The sequence below is a fragment of the Xenia sp. Carnegie-2017 genome, unplaced genomic scaffold, assembly GCF_021976095.1.
Source record: "Xenia sp. Carnegie-2017 unplaced genomic scaffold, XeniaSp_v1 HiC_scaffold_13, whole genome shotgun sequence".
Taxonomy (NCBI): domain Eukaryota; kingdom Metazoa; phylum Cnidaria; class Anthozoa; order Malacalcyonacea; family Xeniidae; genus Xenia; species Xenia sp. Carnegie-2017.
In genome coordinates this window covers 6,956,077-6,970,380 of record NW_025813436.1, presented here as the reverse complement: position 1 = coordinate 6,970,380, position 14,304 = coordinate 6,956,077, and the positions used below count along the sequence as shown (strand labels likewise).

Genomic DNA, 14,304 nt, shown 5'->3' with positions numbered 1-14,304 from the left:
GCCATAATTACACCCGCCGTGGATAAATAGAGATTTTCTTTCACAAAGGGTTGCGTGCGTTCCATTTATTGAGAGATCCCGGCGTTTACAGTTTTTACCAATCGTTCAAGTCTATCTTCCTCATAGTCATAGACACAAGTTGAAAGTAAGTTCTCGCTGTTTATTTAGATCTATTGTGGACATTATTTAAACTCTGGTGTTATCTCAAAGCTATAAACACATCATGTCAGCTGGAGGCAATGTAGCTACTTTACTAACACAACCGATATGTTCGGATGACAATGCAGACTTAGGGAATGTCTTGACAAGAAAAGGAATCGCTAAGGATACAAAAATGATATCCCTACATAAGGCTTTCAAAGGCCTGCCTTCAACATATGAAAACAATCGAGTGTTTCAGGGACGAAAGGCGCAGATAAAGACACCGACAGATGCACGTATAAATAGCACCTCCGAATTTCATAAAGCAGAACTACCGCCGATTTGTCAGAGAAATCAGAGGAATAACGAACAACAAACCAGACCGTTAACCCCTTTGATACTGAATTCAACATCATCAAAGCAATGCAATCTTCCAAAAAAGTACCGACTGATCAATCTTGATCTGGTGCCTTTAGTTGAAATTGGAAATGGAGTTGGTAACGTTATGATAAATCGAAGACCTTCCACGTCCATGACTGACAGCAGTTATTCCGGAATTTCAAGGAGTTCAAGAAATTCAAAAGTAAAAAATTGCAACGAGAGGCAGATTATAGACAATGGCTTTAGACCGAAGGGATTAAAAGAGAAATGCTTGACAAATACTAACTTGACAGCACAAAACAGGAATTTAATAACAGAAAAAAATGTAGATAAAAAAATCGATAGCGGAAGAAATAGTCTACAAAAGAGAACGCTACCGTTAGAAAGTGATAGCAAAACTACACAGAACATCACGTGCAACTTGGAAAATATTTCAAGACCATTGGAGAGGTCTGTTGTGAGAAGAGGTAGCCTGGAGTCTTCTGATGAAACAGACAGTGAGGAGGAAAGTCTTAATGATAGTAAAAACATTATGATTCTTCATTGGTTGCAAACGGTGGAAAAATCAAAAGACATTTCTTCACAAGGTGATTTATTACCTTGTATTACTGAAGGAAAATTAGCTTAATGCTCAATACATACACCTCCCTATAGTAATGGGCTAAAGTTAATTGCGCAAGGTGATTACGACACGAGAGCGTCATTAAAATTGGCAAATTATTTTATTTTCCAGCAATGACATTCCGTCCAAGTGTAACGCATGAAAGATAAAATATAAATATAAAAAACACGGACAGTGTTTGATTGCGTTATAATGAAATTGCTATTATATTTAAAATAAAGTGTCCTGTTTCTGTTCTCACATCTCAATGGCGTGAAATGACCTTGTATATTTTCTAAGTGTTTGCCTTGTCATGCCTGGATGGTATGTGGCAATATGCAGCGGGGGACGGAAGTTCAAAGTCTTCAATCCCGCCAGAACATTCAAGAGTTGATTAAAATATAGGAGTAGCTGCGTCATACGACGAGTAACTGTCAGATGATAACGAAAAACTCATGTCATAGGGCACGAATTTCGTGCATGAAATGTTGCTTTAATATATGATTTACGTCATTTAAAAATATTTACAAAAAATGCGTCTGGAGTAATGACTAATAACACGATACAAAAATCATCAATATGTCTACTTTCCATTGTCGTTAGTATTACCACCAACAAAGTCGTGATGTATAACATGACTTGTCAACATATCTCTTTTCTATCGTAAATTTCGTCTCATATTGTACACGTATGAGAAGATCAATATTCTGACATCTTTTGTGTTTTTAATATTTCACTAAAACTCATGACAACTGACACGAGTTTTAATCATTGGTTTTAATGGTATTAATTTGTCCTGATCAATCAAAGGCTGCTATTGTTGAAAGACGCTAACGCATGCGCGCATAAAACAGAACGACGTACTTTGCCCTCGAACATCTGGATGGGTAATTTTACGCTAATGGTGAAGTAGTCGGTGACAATTGACGAATCAATTTTGACATTATTTTATTTGGTTACGTTTAATTTTATTAAAAAGAACGAATATCTTGCTTTTAAACGTTATTTATTCCAAATGTTGTTACCTGGGGCCGGTTGCACTAAGCCTGGATATAGCGTTATCTATTGTTGGTAACTTTTTTGAACGATAAACTTGTGAAAAAAGTGTTAATTGATATTCTATTAGCAATAATAAATGTATTTCTAGAACCAACATTGTATTCTATTGTTTGTTCATTTCAAATCGTACATTTCCTCCTCAAAAGCACATTAGAAGCGCTAAAATATTGCTATCCAGACTAATCCAGTAGACAACTCTATTTGGCCTTTGTGCAACCGATCCCTGGATTGTAACTTGCTTTTGAATTGAAAAAATTCATTTGAAACGTTCAATAAATGCTTAAAAATTTCACCATCTAACTTGATTTTTATTGATTTTCTTATCTTATCAAAAATTCTGCATATGTGTGTAGAAGCTTCGATTTCAATTCAGTTTTCAAAAGCAAATTGAAGACTACAGTAAAATGACTAAAAACTCTAAAATAACATAAAAATGACATTACTTCCCCATGCTATATTTCATTGAAACCTTAAAGTTTACCAATCAGTGACTGTCACAAGCCAATCTTTTTGTGATTTATTCAAAACATTTTCAATCGCGTTAATGCAATTCTCGCCTGCACAACCTTTGCATTGATCGATGGATTCTTGCCTCAACCATTCACAATAATCTGGCTTGGGATCAGGAGATTTAATTAACCAATCACTTGCATTCGTCTCATGTCCATCACCAAACTCCTGCTGCTCAACAACTTTATGAGACGTAACTGACTTTATCAGCCAATCAGAATCAAGCTTCTTAGGCTTTGTCCCAGCATCAACTGTGACACCCTTCAGTGTAGCACTTCCTTGTAACCAGGATTCCTCATCGGACTTCTTGCCAATATTACAATTTTGAAATGAGATGCCTACATCATTGATTTTTTTATCTTCAATAATGGAGCTTTGACTTTTATTTGATTTTACAAGCCAATCATTAATATCCCCAGAAGGAAGATCAATGATGACTTGTGGATTATCTAACACACCTTTAGATTCCTCCACGTTTGTTGGTTTTAACAACCACTCAGCACTTGGAGAAGTTTTATTTTGCTCAAAGAATTTGTTCACTTCAGTGATTTTCTTTTCAGTGGGCTATAGATGACAATTTGAGAAATTTAGACAAAACAAACACCATTAAATCATAATGATTAAAATTCATTTACAACAAATGTAATTCTGAAATTATGCCTACTAAATTGAGTGAGTTTACAATAAGAAACGCTAGAATGAAGTGTCTGAGATCTGTATAGCTGACAGAGAAGTTGAAAATCAACATAAAACTACCTGAGAACTATCACAATAAAGCCATTCTTCATGTTTTGAAGTTTTAAGCTCTTCAAATGTTTTCCACTGAAAAACAGAAACACCATCAGCGACATTAGTTTCCAAATTCTTGCACTTTACTAACCATTCATTCAATGGAAAACTTTCTATGTATTCAAAACTTCTGTGAAGGCTATTCTTCTCAGAATGACAACACTTTCTTGGCAACAGCTTCTTTTCTCCTGTTACTGCTACACTTTGAGAAGACGTGCAATGTTTACTTGCTTCAACAGTACCATACATCCTCAATGCCGCAGCTAGTGCAAAGTTATCAGCAACAAAGCATATTTTAAAGGCATCATCCATTAGCAATGATTCCGGACCAAGATTTGCAAGAAAATCCTCAACATGATGAAGCACTTCTACATTTTTATCATCAGTAGAACTCTGCAAAATCTCGTCAAAAACTTGCAACTTTGACTGCAAAGTGGAAATTTTATCAAGATAACCTTGAATGATCTTTTCTCGCATCTGAGCGTGAATCTCAACTTGCTCCAACAGCCACACCTCTCGGTTGCGGAGCAAATCCAAATGAATCCCTATATCATCCCTAATCTGGTTTTTAGCAATCAAAACATTTTTACAAAACAATTTCTTCTGAGATTTGGCCAGACTAAGAGCAGTGTTGGTTGATTCTATAACCTGTTGCAGTCTCTCGGTGATATTTGATTCCATTTTGATGTCATCCATTGTGAAACCTTTGTGAGATGCGGTTTACATTTCAGTATTAAATTAAATGCTATCATTGCTATGCGAAGAATATCAACTTGAACTAGATTTTAAAACATTCCCGTCTTTCATATAAGTAAAAAAACAGAAGTAATTCAACGACATCATCAAACTATTCTCTATTCAAATGGTTATGAAAAAACTTCTTTTCTGTTCAAGATTCTTTACAGGTTATAGTAAACACCGGTATACAAGTGATGTTATGTAATTAAAAATTTAAATTTCATGAGGCAGCCAAGTAAAACCCAAGCCGCAAATATTTTTCATTTTTTTCAGCAGCTTGTAAAACATTAAATGCCCCAAAATATTTCAACATAAACACATGCACTAGCACAATTCATAACCTCTAGCAATAAAAACGACCGTTGTCTAGAATGGACACACAAAGCAACTTATGAACCAGACTTAAACAGTCATATACAGATTATAAATACTTACATCGGTGATGTGTGAAACTTTAGGGGCATAAAACCGAAAATTTCAGCATAATAAGCGAGGACTTGAGTACATGGATGATAAAATATCTTACCTTCGCAACTCCACAAGGAATATGATCATACCAAGGCACCCCACACCAATTTATTTGATAGGACGACTGGAATGACTCCACAATGGCGGATAACAATGCGGCCGACGGGTATGATGAAATTAATTTTGTCTTAGGGGAGGGGAATGGTGGGATTATGGGTGGCATGATCGGATCTGGGTCAGTGATCTGGGTCGGATAAAACAACTCTTCTGATTGGTTGGAATTTATAATAATCATAAATGGCATAAGACTAGTTATATTTATTTAATACTAGGAGTTACTATCGCAAGGGAAGTGCTGCCCCTCTACCAAGTAAGGTAAAACAGTTTGGAAACTGCTATTGCGTGTTTTCCATCATTTATCATCTGCCATAAACAATACAATAATGAATGGTAAAAATAAAAATACAGCAAGAAACCACTCGTATACTTTGTCATTGCATAAAGACAAGCTAATTGTGTCATCTTTTATTTTCAAATTGTCATATAAATCAATTTATAGAAGTAGATGCAAGAAATAACACTGTATGTATGTATAATTATGCTAATTTCAAAATGGAATAATTGGATGAACAGTTTCAAAGCTCATTTTACAAAATTTGCATATTGTCATTTAGAACTCGCCAATAACAATTAAATCATGTTAACTGGAGCTTAAATGAAATTTCAGAATTTCATTCACTTAATACCAACAGCACAAGATCAACACATCCATCAATACAAATCGCTATATGGTGTCATATATGTATCTCTTAAGTCTCCTGTGCTTCTTTGTTAGTATATCATGTGTTTTCACCTGATTCATGTTACTCAGTTGTTTTAGCGAGGAATCACTTTTATACAATACAAACTTGAATGGTACAGTCGCTGCAGTCATTATTCATAGCATTTCCATTATTGAAATAAATCAAGTATTTTGAAAGTCTGTTCTTAATTCTTCAATTAATAACCCAGATGTAGAAATCTACAAAAAAGATAATATTTAAAACTGTTGCATTATCATAAAAGGGGAATATGAGAAGGCAATGTAATAAGCCTGAAAAATAACTTACCTTTATCGTATTTGCTGATGATCTTATTTACATACATTATACATACAGTGATTATGGCCATGAAATTGATTTATAGGACTGATTATTATATTAAATAAAGTAGCTGTAAATTTGTTCATTAAAAGCACTGCTATAAGAAGTCAAGCTAAACTATCTAAGCGGTTTTCCTCTTCAATCCTGTATTGTAAATTGGCTGATGATTTCACTTTTAATCGCTCGTAAGTCATTGGTTCAATGACACAAGATTATACATTCATTTTGACTCTGAAGATGACTACCGCTAAGGTTGTCGAAACGTCAGTCAACAACAAAAACAGTCCGTCTCAGGACTATACGTAACAGTGCAACTCTATTTAATTCAAATATATATAATGTACATTTATTTCATGTAGCACGTTTTGAAAGCATTATTTATACGTTGTTTATTTAATCGCTTTCATAAATATGTATTTCTAGGTGAAAGTGTTTCAAAAGCGCTCAAATACTGGCAAATCGCATCGACAAAATATCTATAACAAATTCAAAAAACATACAAATGAATGTAGTATAAAGTAAAATACCTTTCAGCATTTAAATCCATCAAATGGTTGCCCCAAAGTCCACACAAATACAAGGGAAAATAAACGCAAATATCAATGTATTGAAGAAATTGTGTTGTTTCTCATTTGTTGACCAGAAAATAGTCGTATGTCACTCGTATGTACTGTATGTTACTCGTATGTACTTTATGTTACTGTATGTACTCGTAAATCACTGTATGTACTGTATGTTACTCGTGTATGTACTCGTGTGGTGTTTTAGTCACGATCATTGAGTTCTATAATAACTGGAGCGGCTAAGTGGACTGGGAACTGTTGTAAAAAACATGGCGGCCAACGGACGTATTTCCGCTGAAATGATCGCTTTGCAGAAAAATAATATTCTCGACCTCCCCCTGGTGTCTATAGTAAATTATAAAGAATTTTTCAAAAACAAACACGATATCACAGTATATGGATATCGTTAGTTCCATATTCTGTGACGATATTTTTTTTGGCATTTCTTTTATAATGCCAACACTTCAATCGTTCAATTGTTGGATGTCGTAGTTTCCACAAAAAGGAACATATCGCTTCTCACAGGTGAGATAGTTGCTTGTTTTGTTAGTCCGTCAACGATTGAAAAGCAATTATACATGCACTTGAAAAGCCATAAAATACATATTAAAGATCGTATTTTTTAAGACTGACTTGAACGCCAAATATACTGATGTTTTCCTGTTTATAAAACTCTGTATACTTGTACAATTCTTATAAAATTCTGTATACTTTTCTGTCATTTGTTAATGCATGAAATCGTAAATTTACCCATCTATTTGCAAAATAGTTTCCCTAAAGCAAAAGACACTGCACACATTTTGCTCTGTATCAAAATGTGATCTGGTATCAAAAGAAATGATCAGCCCTAACGGTACCCATGATTTGGAGCAGAGCTTGTTATGTTCTATTTGCTGACAACATGCAGGAAGATCAAGGAGTAAAGATGACTGGAAGATGTTATTGATTGTGGTCAAATTCTATGGATGGAGACAATGGATTCACTAAGGATGCCTTGAATGCTTTGAAGTTAAAGTTCATGATCCAAAGAAAGATGGCAAGAAGGTTGTGTGTGTTTTGATGCTTAATGAAATGTCAATTCACAAACATGTAAAATGGAAGGCCATAAAGTTTGTGTCTATGTAAACATTTGTACTGAGATTGATGATGACTCGATGCAGATGTGAAGCTTCAAACTGTATAAGCCATTGGGTTTTATGTAACTTAATGTTTAAATCATGTCATATCTTTGTCAAAATATTTTAGTTGAGTGTTGTTTGAATGTTACTAATATCTAATGCACTATACTGAAGCATTAAAGATTCAGTGATGAAACCTTTAAAGTTACTGTACTGTATATTTCTTATATATTTCTTATATTTCTTCAAGAAAAATTTGAGCTTATTTACCTATTAGAGTACAGAATGGAGATTTATCATATGCATTATTGCTGCTTTTTAAAGAAAAGTTTTCACTTTTCAAAGCTTTTCAACAAATTTTTGCTTCTTATTTCTTATCATGAGATTGATGATATAGAGGTAATATAATCCAATAACTTTCTAATTTCTAAAAGCTTTTAAGCTTCTAGCATAAAAGTACACTATAGGAATGTAATTCATTTGGTTATATTGCCTTGCTATGACATATCTACTTGCACTTCATCATTCTTGTATGAACAAAACACCAGATGTGGATACTCAGAGAACAAAATGCACTACCAACTGCTTATGAAATTTATTATTGAGGTGAAGACTGTGTTAATCATTCAAATTATAGTGCACTTATATTGCAAATATAGGAAAAACAAAACAAAGTGAAAAGAAAGGTAGAAGTATTAAAACTACAAATGAATTATAAACACCATTGGAAGCATAAGTGTTTTGATGATTATTTGTATTTTGCCCAATTCATATATCAATACAACAAAATCAAAATGTGCTACAACTTCACAAGTATTTGATGCAGTTGCACTTCAGAACATCACAAAAAGGTTACTTAAAGTAATTTCTACACAATATTGTTTGTTTTTATTTACCAAACCTATGCAGACTTGAGTCTTTTTGAAATTTCATATGAAACTCAATTACAGAAAATCCGTAAATATCCAGAGATTTAATATTTACTTTTTTAAAGAAACAAGTAAAAATCTTACAATTGTGGCGAAAAAAGCCATTGCCTTTCCACGAAAAGAAGCAAAATAGCAATGATAACAAATAAGCTAACTTCTCTCTCGTGAACCGTGGAGATGAACTATGATATGCTTTTTTGTATAGACTAAAGAGTTTAATCGATCAAACATGTTTGACGCTGGTAAGAAAACGACGCACATCTGCATTCATACATGTGTAGCCGATATATAGGTCTTTCGTCGATAGTTATAAATGCATCCTCGTAGCAGCAGATAACTGACAACCACAGTTGACTCGCTGTTATGAATTTAAGGTTTTTACCTTGATTTGCAACAAAAAATTGCTTGCCGAATCCCAAATACACACATACATTTTCCTCACTCTTGCCTCAGGAGGGAGTGGGAAATTGTGAAATTTTCGGAAAAGCGGTCAATTTCGGTAAATCTCAGCGGCAACGGACGAAATCCGCCATGTTTTTTACAACATCAGATATCTAAGGCCGCGCTTGAGATAGCCGCTCCAGTTATTATAGAACTCAATGGTCACGATCGTTTAATCATAGCATTCCAATTTCTATCCAATCGGCATGCACAAACGACGCACAGTTCACCTTATATGGAGGTGAGTGCTTCAATGCTCAATCGATTCTCGTCAGTCATACGTTTTCATCATAAAATTAAAAGATAAATTCCTTGCCATTTTGAATGAAAACATTTTTTTGATTCTTTTAAATGTCTTGATTGTTTTGATTCTTTTGAGTCTTTAAAATGCTTTTTGATTAAAAGTATGATACGTTGTTTACTCAACCGAACAATCGTCCGCATGTTTACAAACGTAGAAACGGACTATATTATAAAACTGTAGTTTTGTTTCCATTATTTCCTTTATAACATTTTGATAGAACCTTTTTTCCGATGATTCTGTGCGACTGCGATAAAATGATGTATAGTTATCGCAAAGAGCAAACGTTTCATCATATTCATAATTCATATTTCATGGTTGAACTCGCACCATGCGTTTAAATTATTTTGACGTTTTGTTAAATCCACACCGATATTTCAAGTAATAATAAAAGCTCGAACGAAAATAAATACATGCTTACACTATATTTTGCTCACCGTCTGACCATAGAGCGCAAGATAAAAATGTGAACCGAGCTGGCTAAATACGGCACGGTGAATCGATTTCATGTGTTTTCGCCAAACGAGATATGTGTAATTGATGTCGGTAATCACTCGACTTTGGTATCTACTGTATAACGTTGTTTAGGCCGCATATCTATTCGGATTCCAGACATTTAAAATCAAAGAGAAACTGACAGGAGTTCCGAAAGGTTCTACCTTATTGTGATTGTTCTTCCCCCCTCATTCCGTAAAAATCCCCCCCGGAAATGTTAACAGACAGACAGACAGACACAAATCGAGATTTTACCTCTATATAGGTCGAGTAGGGGAATGGGCCGAGACATGTCAAGATTAGTGTGCTGCCACGCTGATGCGTGGCAGCAATAAAATATATAATAACACAATGGTATAATTTAATTTGACAACATAAAATTTACTGAAAAATATAATTTTTTAAATTGATTGCATCCCAACATCATTTGATGCAATTGATATTTGTTCTTCTTGGGCAGAAATCATCCAACTTTTGATTACTGGTACTAGCAAGCCACCAATTAGAATTTGTGTAGGATGATACATGAGCAGCGGTATAGAAATGATGGATAGAAAAGGATAACCAGCATAAATGATCTTTAACATGGGAATACCAAGGGTTAATGATTTATGTGTTGAGCAAAACATGATTGCAACCGTTTCCGCAGGTGTGAAATCAAGATAGGACATTTGAGATAGATTGAATGTAAGGTAGAGCAAAAGTAATTGCAGGAAAACAATAATTATTGCCAATTTTATCAGACTTTGTCCATCGATGTCCAATGAAGATTGACTGAAGGTGTCGCAAAACGTGGTATAAATAACAAGCAATAGAGTGCAGCTACTTATAGTTCCAAAAGGAGGTTTATTTTTTTCTAACCAATCTTTAATGTACATACGAAACCATTGACCAATCATGAGAGGTATAACAACTGTCAATGAGAGTTGAATGAACACGCTTGAAAATGGTACTGTAGATGATGAACCAATTATTACGTACAACAGAAACGGAGTAACTGCAATTCCAAGAAAACTTCCAAATGCAGAGTTGAAAATGGCAGCTGCGTCATTTCCGCCAACTGCCTTCGTCAAGATAACTGCTGAAGATACTGGAGGAGGCATACAGCCTACAACTTGTAAACCTTGAATCAACCAATGATTCAGCGCCGTGCGGCTTAAAATCGACGCAAGTATATTAATGATTATTGGCACAAATAACAATGTAAAACATTGTACAAAAGAATGTAACTTAACACGTGTCATTGCTTTAGTCAATTCTTCACTGCGGAGAGAAAGCCCGCTATTGAAAAATATCAACGAAACTGCAAAGTATTTGACTGAATACTCAGGTTTAAGCAATCCACCTTTTCCTCCAAGCGAAGGATTCCATTTAGCCACCATTATGGACAAAACAATACCAATCAAAAACCAATGTTTTCTCAAACTTGAAATCTCCATATTTGAAAATAACATAAGCAGCCAAGTCACTGAACTACACTGAACCAAGCCTTAATAATTTTTCATTGGGTACCCGCTGACCATAATCCAATGAGTACAATTATTTGAGCCAGTGAGTGAGTTCACTTTTAATCTTTTAATCAATTAGGACGATGACAAAAAAGCATCAAACATAATTGAATTTGCACTCATTCGACTGTGTACACCGCGCTGCTTAGAAATCCATTCTGATTAGAATGATCAGCACCAATGAAGTACAGTTCTTGCAAGGCTCCTAAAAAACTTTATTTGGCGATAAACTACATTTGAAAGATCATGAACAGATCCATAAGGGATGCAGAGCCTCAAAGGGCGGGCATTCCTCCTTGACCTCAGTTATTTCAAAAGCTGTAAATTATAATGTTATGGTATTACAAGACTTTGGCAAATTATGTACATTCTCTGAATGAAATCCTGGATCTGCTCTAAGATGCTAATTACAGACTATGCTATACAATATTTACAAATAATTTTATAAATAGAAATATATAACAATCTTTTCTCCAATTGGGCTTAACATAAAAATAAACTCAATTTAAGGCGTGAATCTTCTTTATCGCGGCGCCAACGACAAATACCGAGTTGAAAAATTGCTCATTTGAAATCGAGTACACGCTTTTTTCCATTTACATTGGGTACACCAAAGGTGTCTGTTGTCAATACCATACACTTTTCTGCATTTCTTCATATTATCCCTACGTCTTCTCTTCCCACCGCCAATGTCCTTTTTATCTGTCCATTTTAATTGATCTGGTTTCATTTCAACAAGCGCCGTTGTTTCGTAAGGATTGCAGAAGAACAAGGGCGGAGGTTGACTTGAAGGTGTTGTGGGGGATGTTAAGCATGTAGGTTGAAGACCTGGTCGAACGTTGTGTGAGGAGGAGAGAGGAGGGCTCTTGTTGCTTTCACTGAAATTCAAGAAAAAAATATAAATATTTGTCCATGTTAGAACCAAGCAAATAGTACTATAAAGTATTCATTTACAATAAAAGGTCGATAGGGTCAAGTGATAAACTCAAAAACAACGAAATTTACTTTGAAACAAAAAACGACATGAACCTTTGTTCAATCAGGCAATATATTTGCCAATGACATTTGATTTTGCATACCTGTTGTTTGGCCAACTGTCTGTCCTTTCATTTGACGAGTGGCCATTCTTTGACGTTTCAACACATAAAGCCTTTTTGTTCAGTCGCAAAACGCTTGACCTTGTCGGAGTCGTATGAAACTTCCCTTTTTGTTCACCTGTCTCGCCAAAACAGGCCACGTTCTGTGTATAGCGAAGACAATGCTTACAATAACACGACTGCTCATTATTATAGCGCAGTATTTGTTTCTGCCGTTCTAAAGGAGTGTTCGCGAAAAAATTCAATAATTCTGCTTCGTGTGTCGACGACATCTTATCTACGCCTTCCTTCTCAATTTTAATTTCACCGGGTTGCTTCGGTGGAAACCCTAAGGGAAAATCAGTGGGGGATTTTGGCCACGGATGCGAAGGCAAGCTGTAGAAACCGAGCCAAATGATATCCTTTTCATTGACACAACCTCTTGTATAATCAGGAAAGACGACGTTGTAACTGCTTTCATTTTTCTTGTCTTCAATCCATGCACAATAAAACGAATCGTCGTCTTTCTTCGCATATAGGTAAGGAAGATAAGGAGAGATCACTAGATTTCGACTTATCTCCATCACAAACAATCACGACTAAAAATAGAGAAGAGGAATAATTTACAAAAGAAACAACTAGTTAAAATCTTCATCTCCGTAAAAACAGGTGATCGTATTGACAAAACTAATGAACTTATTCAAATGATTACATTTCGCTTCCAAATTTAGCTGAAAGCATATTTTACAGCTGGTTGACATGCGTGACACCAAGCACATAATAATGACCAGCTTTTAGTTTCATTTTTTTTAAAAATCTATAGAACGTGCTGTTACTCTTTTCTAAAGAAAAACGTGTTTTTGCTATCTCTCATTTAAAAGCATATTTTTCGTAAAATAATCTCACTCGGAGGAAAACTTTTCCTTCTAGAAAAGTATAAGAGACTAATTCAGCTTAGAAAGGCGCTGCAATCTTCAAGTATATTAATAAAAGCTATATCGGTATCACTGTCACATAGCATTAAATAAAGCTTATAGTAGCTACTCTAGTACTTAATACAATCCATGTCCAACGCCTAGCACTTAAATTTCGAAAAACGTTTGCATACCGTAAAGTAATATATTATAGATACAACATATTTGAATGACTATAATATGGCATTTAAAAAACCTCGCAATTGATCGTGCAATGCTGGCTAATTTGTATTTCGTAAACGTCGCGTGACAATAAACGTACAAATGAGAAAGTGATGAAAGTCGAAACAAAGCAACAATATTGATTAAAAGTAGTGAGAAAAGTATACATGTCCAAAAAATAATGAAGAGAATGATTTGCGTCCACTGTATCTCAGAGTATATCTTCAAGCCTTTCGATAGGGACAGAAGAGTAAAATCTAAAGGAAGAAAAAATGTATAGTTTCAATACCTGGCAAGATGTTTATTCAATTTGCTGAAATTTTCAAAGACGCACAGATTATTTTGCAATCAGCGTATTTTTGCCGTCTATATATCTCATTACGGCAGAGCATGACCACATCGAAGTAAATACATTGAAGTGATCATCTCCGCCTACTAAAACAGTACGATACCCCCAAGCGTGAAGACGGAAATACGACAGTAAAACTGGACTCATTATCATCAATCCGCTATGGATTTTTGTAGTAAGTGTTATTCGTTCACAGATATTTTGTTGTCATTTCTCGACTCATAGTTCACTTTCCTCAACATATTTTAACTTTTCACTTTACTCAATTGGTTAAATCTCTCATCAACTTTCCTTCGTCTCACGTTGTTCTTATTTATGTTCCAGCATTTTTCATATTCTCGCTTACCTCCACCACATAAAACCTCTCATCTCTTCATTCCATGATTACAATGAATGACATCTCTTACGAAGACTTTTCTTTTTACCTCATTATGATTCACAACACTTTTAAAATGTTCATTCACATCGTGACATTTTAACAATGCAGGCCGACAGAGTCCGGTATTGTAAACCGCCAACCAAGGTTTTTATGCGTCTTAAATTCGAATCATTATTGCCT

At 34.8% G+C, this 14,304-nt stretch overlaps 2 protein-coding genes and 1 long non-coding RNA gene across 9 annotated transcripts; 1 reads left to right on the top strand and 2 right to left on the bottom strand.

Moving 5' to 3' along the window:
- Positions 1 to 1,581: 1,581 nt before the first annotated feature.
- On the bottom strand, positions 1,582 to 4,847 carry LOC124459178 (nuclear receptor coactivator 4-like). 3 transcript variants are annotated; one of them, XM_047008714.1, is made up of 4 exons: positions 4,746 to 4,847; positions 3,449 to 4,185; positions 3,151 to 3,256; positions 1,582 to 3,030 (listed from the first exon to the last, which is right to left on the bottom strand). In XM_047008714.1, exons 2-4 carry the CDS (start codon positions 4,175 to 4,177, stop codon positions 2,660 to 2,662), a joined length of 1,206 nt encoding a protein of 401 aa, XP_046864670.1. In that variant the 5' UTR covers positions 4,178 to 4,185; positions 4,746 to 4,847; the 3' UTR covers positions 1,582 to 2,659. The 3 variants fall into 3 exon arrangements, with proteins under 3 accessions (XP_046864670.1, XP_046864657.1, XP_046864664.1); XM_047008701.1 differs by having other exon boundaries at positions 1,582 to 3,256; XM_047008708.1 differs by having other exon boundaries at positions 1,582 to 3,256; positions 4,655 to 4,754.
- Positions 4,769 to 5,251, top strand: LOC124459344. Its single transcript, XR_006953577.1, has 2 exons — positions 4,769 to 4,853; positions 5,020 to 5,251. It is a non-coding gene; the product is annotated as an uncharacterized LOC124459344 (long non-coding RNA).
- A 4,766-nt stretch (positions 5,252 to 10,017) lies between these two features.
- LOC124459248 (sodium/bile acid cotransporter 7-like) lies at positions 10,018 to 14,273 on the bottom strand. Of its 5 annotated transcripts, none has more exons than XM_047008753.1 (4): positions 14,092 to 14,273; positions 13,564 to 13,653; positions 12,264 to 12,859; positions 10,018 to 12,062 (listed from the first exon to the last, which is right to left on the bottom strand). In XM_047008753.1, the coding sequence occupies exon 4, from the start codon at positions 11,128 to 11,130 to the stop codon at positions 10,078 to 10,080; it is 1,053 nt and encodes a 350-aa protein (XP_046864709.1). In that variant the 5' UTR covers positions 11,131 to 12,062; positions 12,264 to 12,859; positions 13,564 to 13,653; positions 14,092 to 14,273; the 3' UTR covers positions 10,018 to 10,077. The 5 variants fall into 5 exon arrangements, with proteins under 5 accessions (XP_046864709.1, XP_046864716.1, XP_046864723.1 ...); XM_047008760.1 differs by having other exon boundaries at positions 14,171 to 14,272; XM_047008768.1 differs by having other exon boundaries at positions 11,379 to 12,062; positions 13,607 to 13,653; positions 14,092 to 14,270.
- Positions 14,274 to 14,304: the final 31 nt, after the last annotated feature.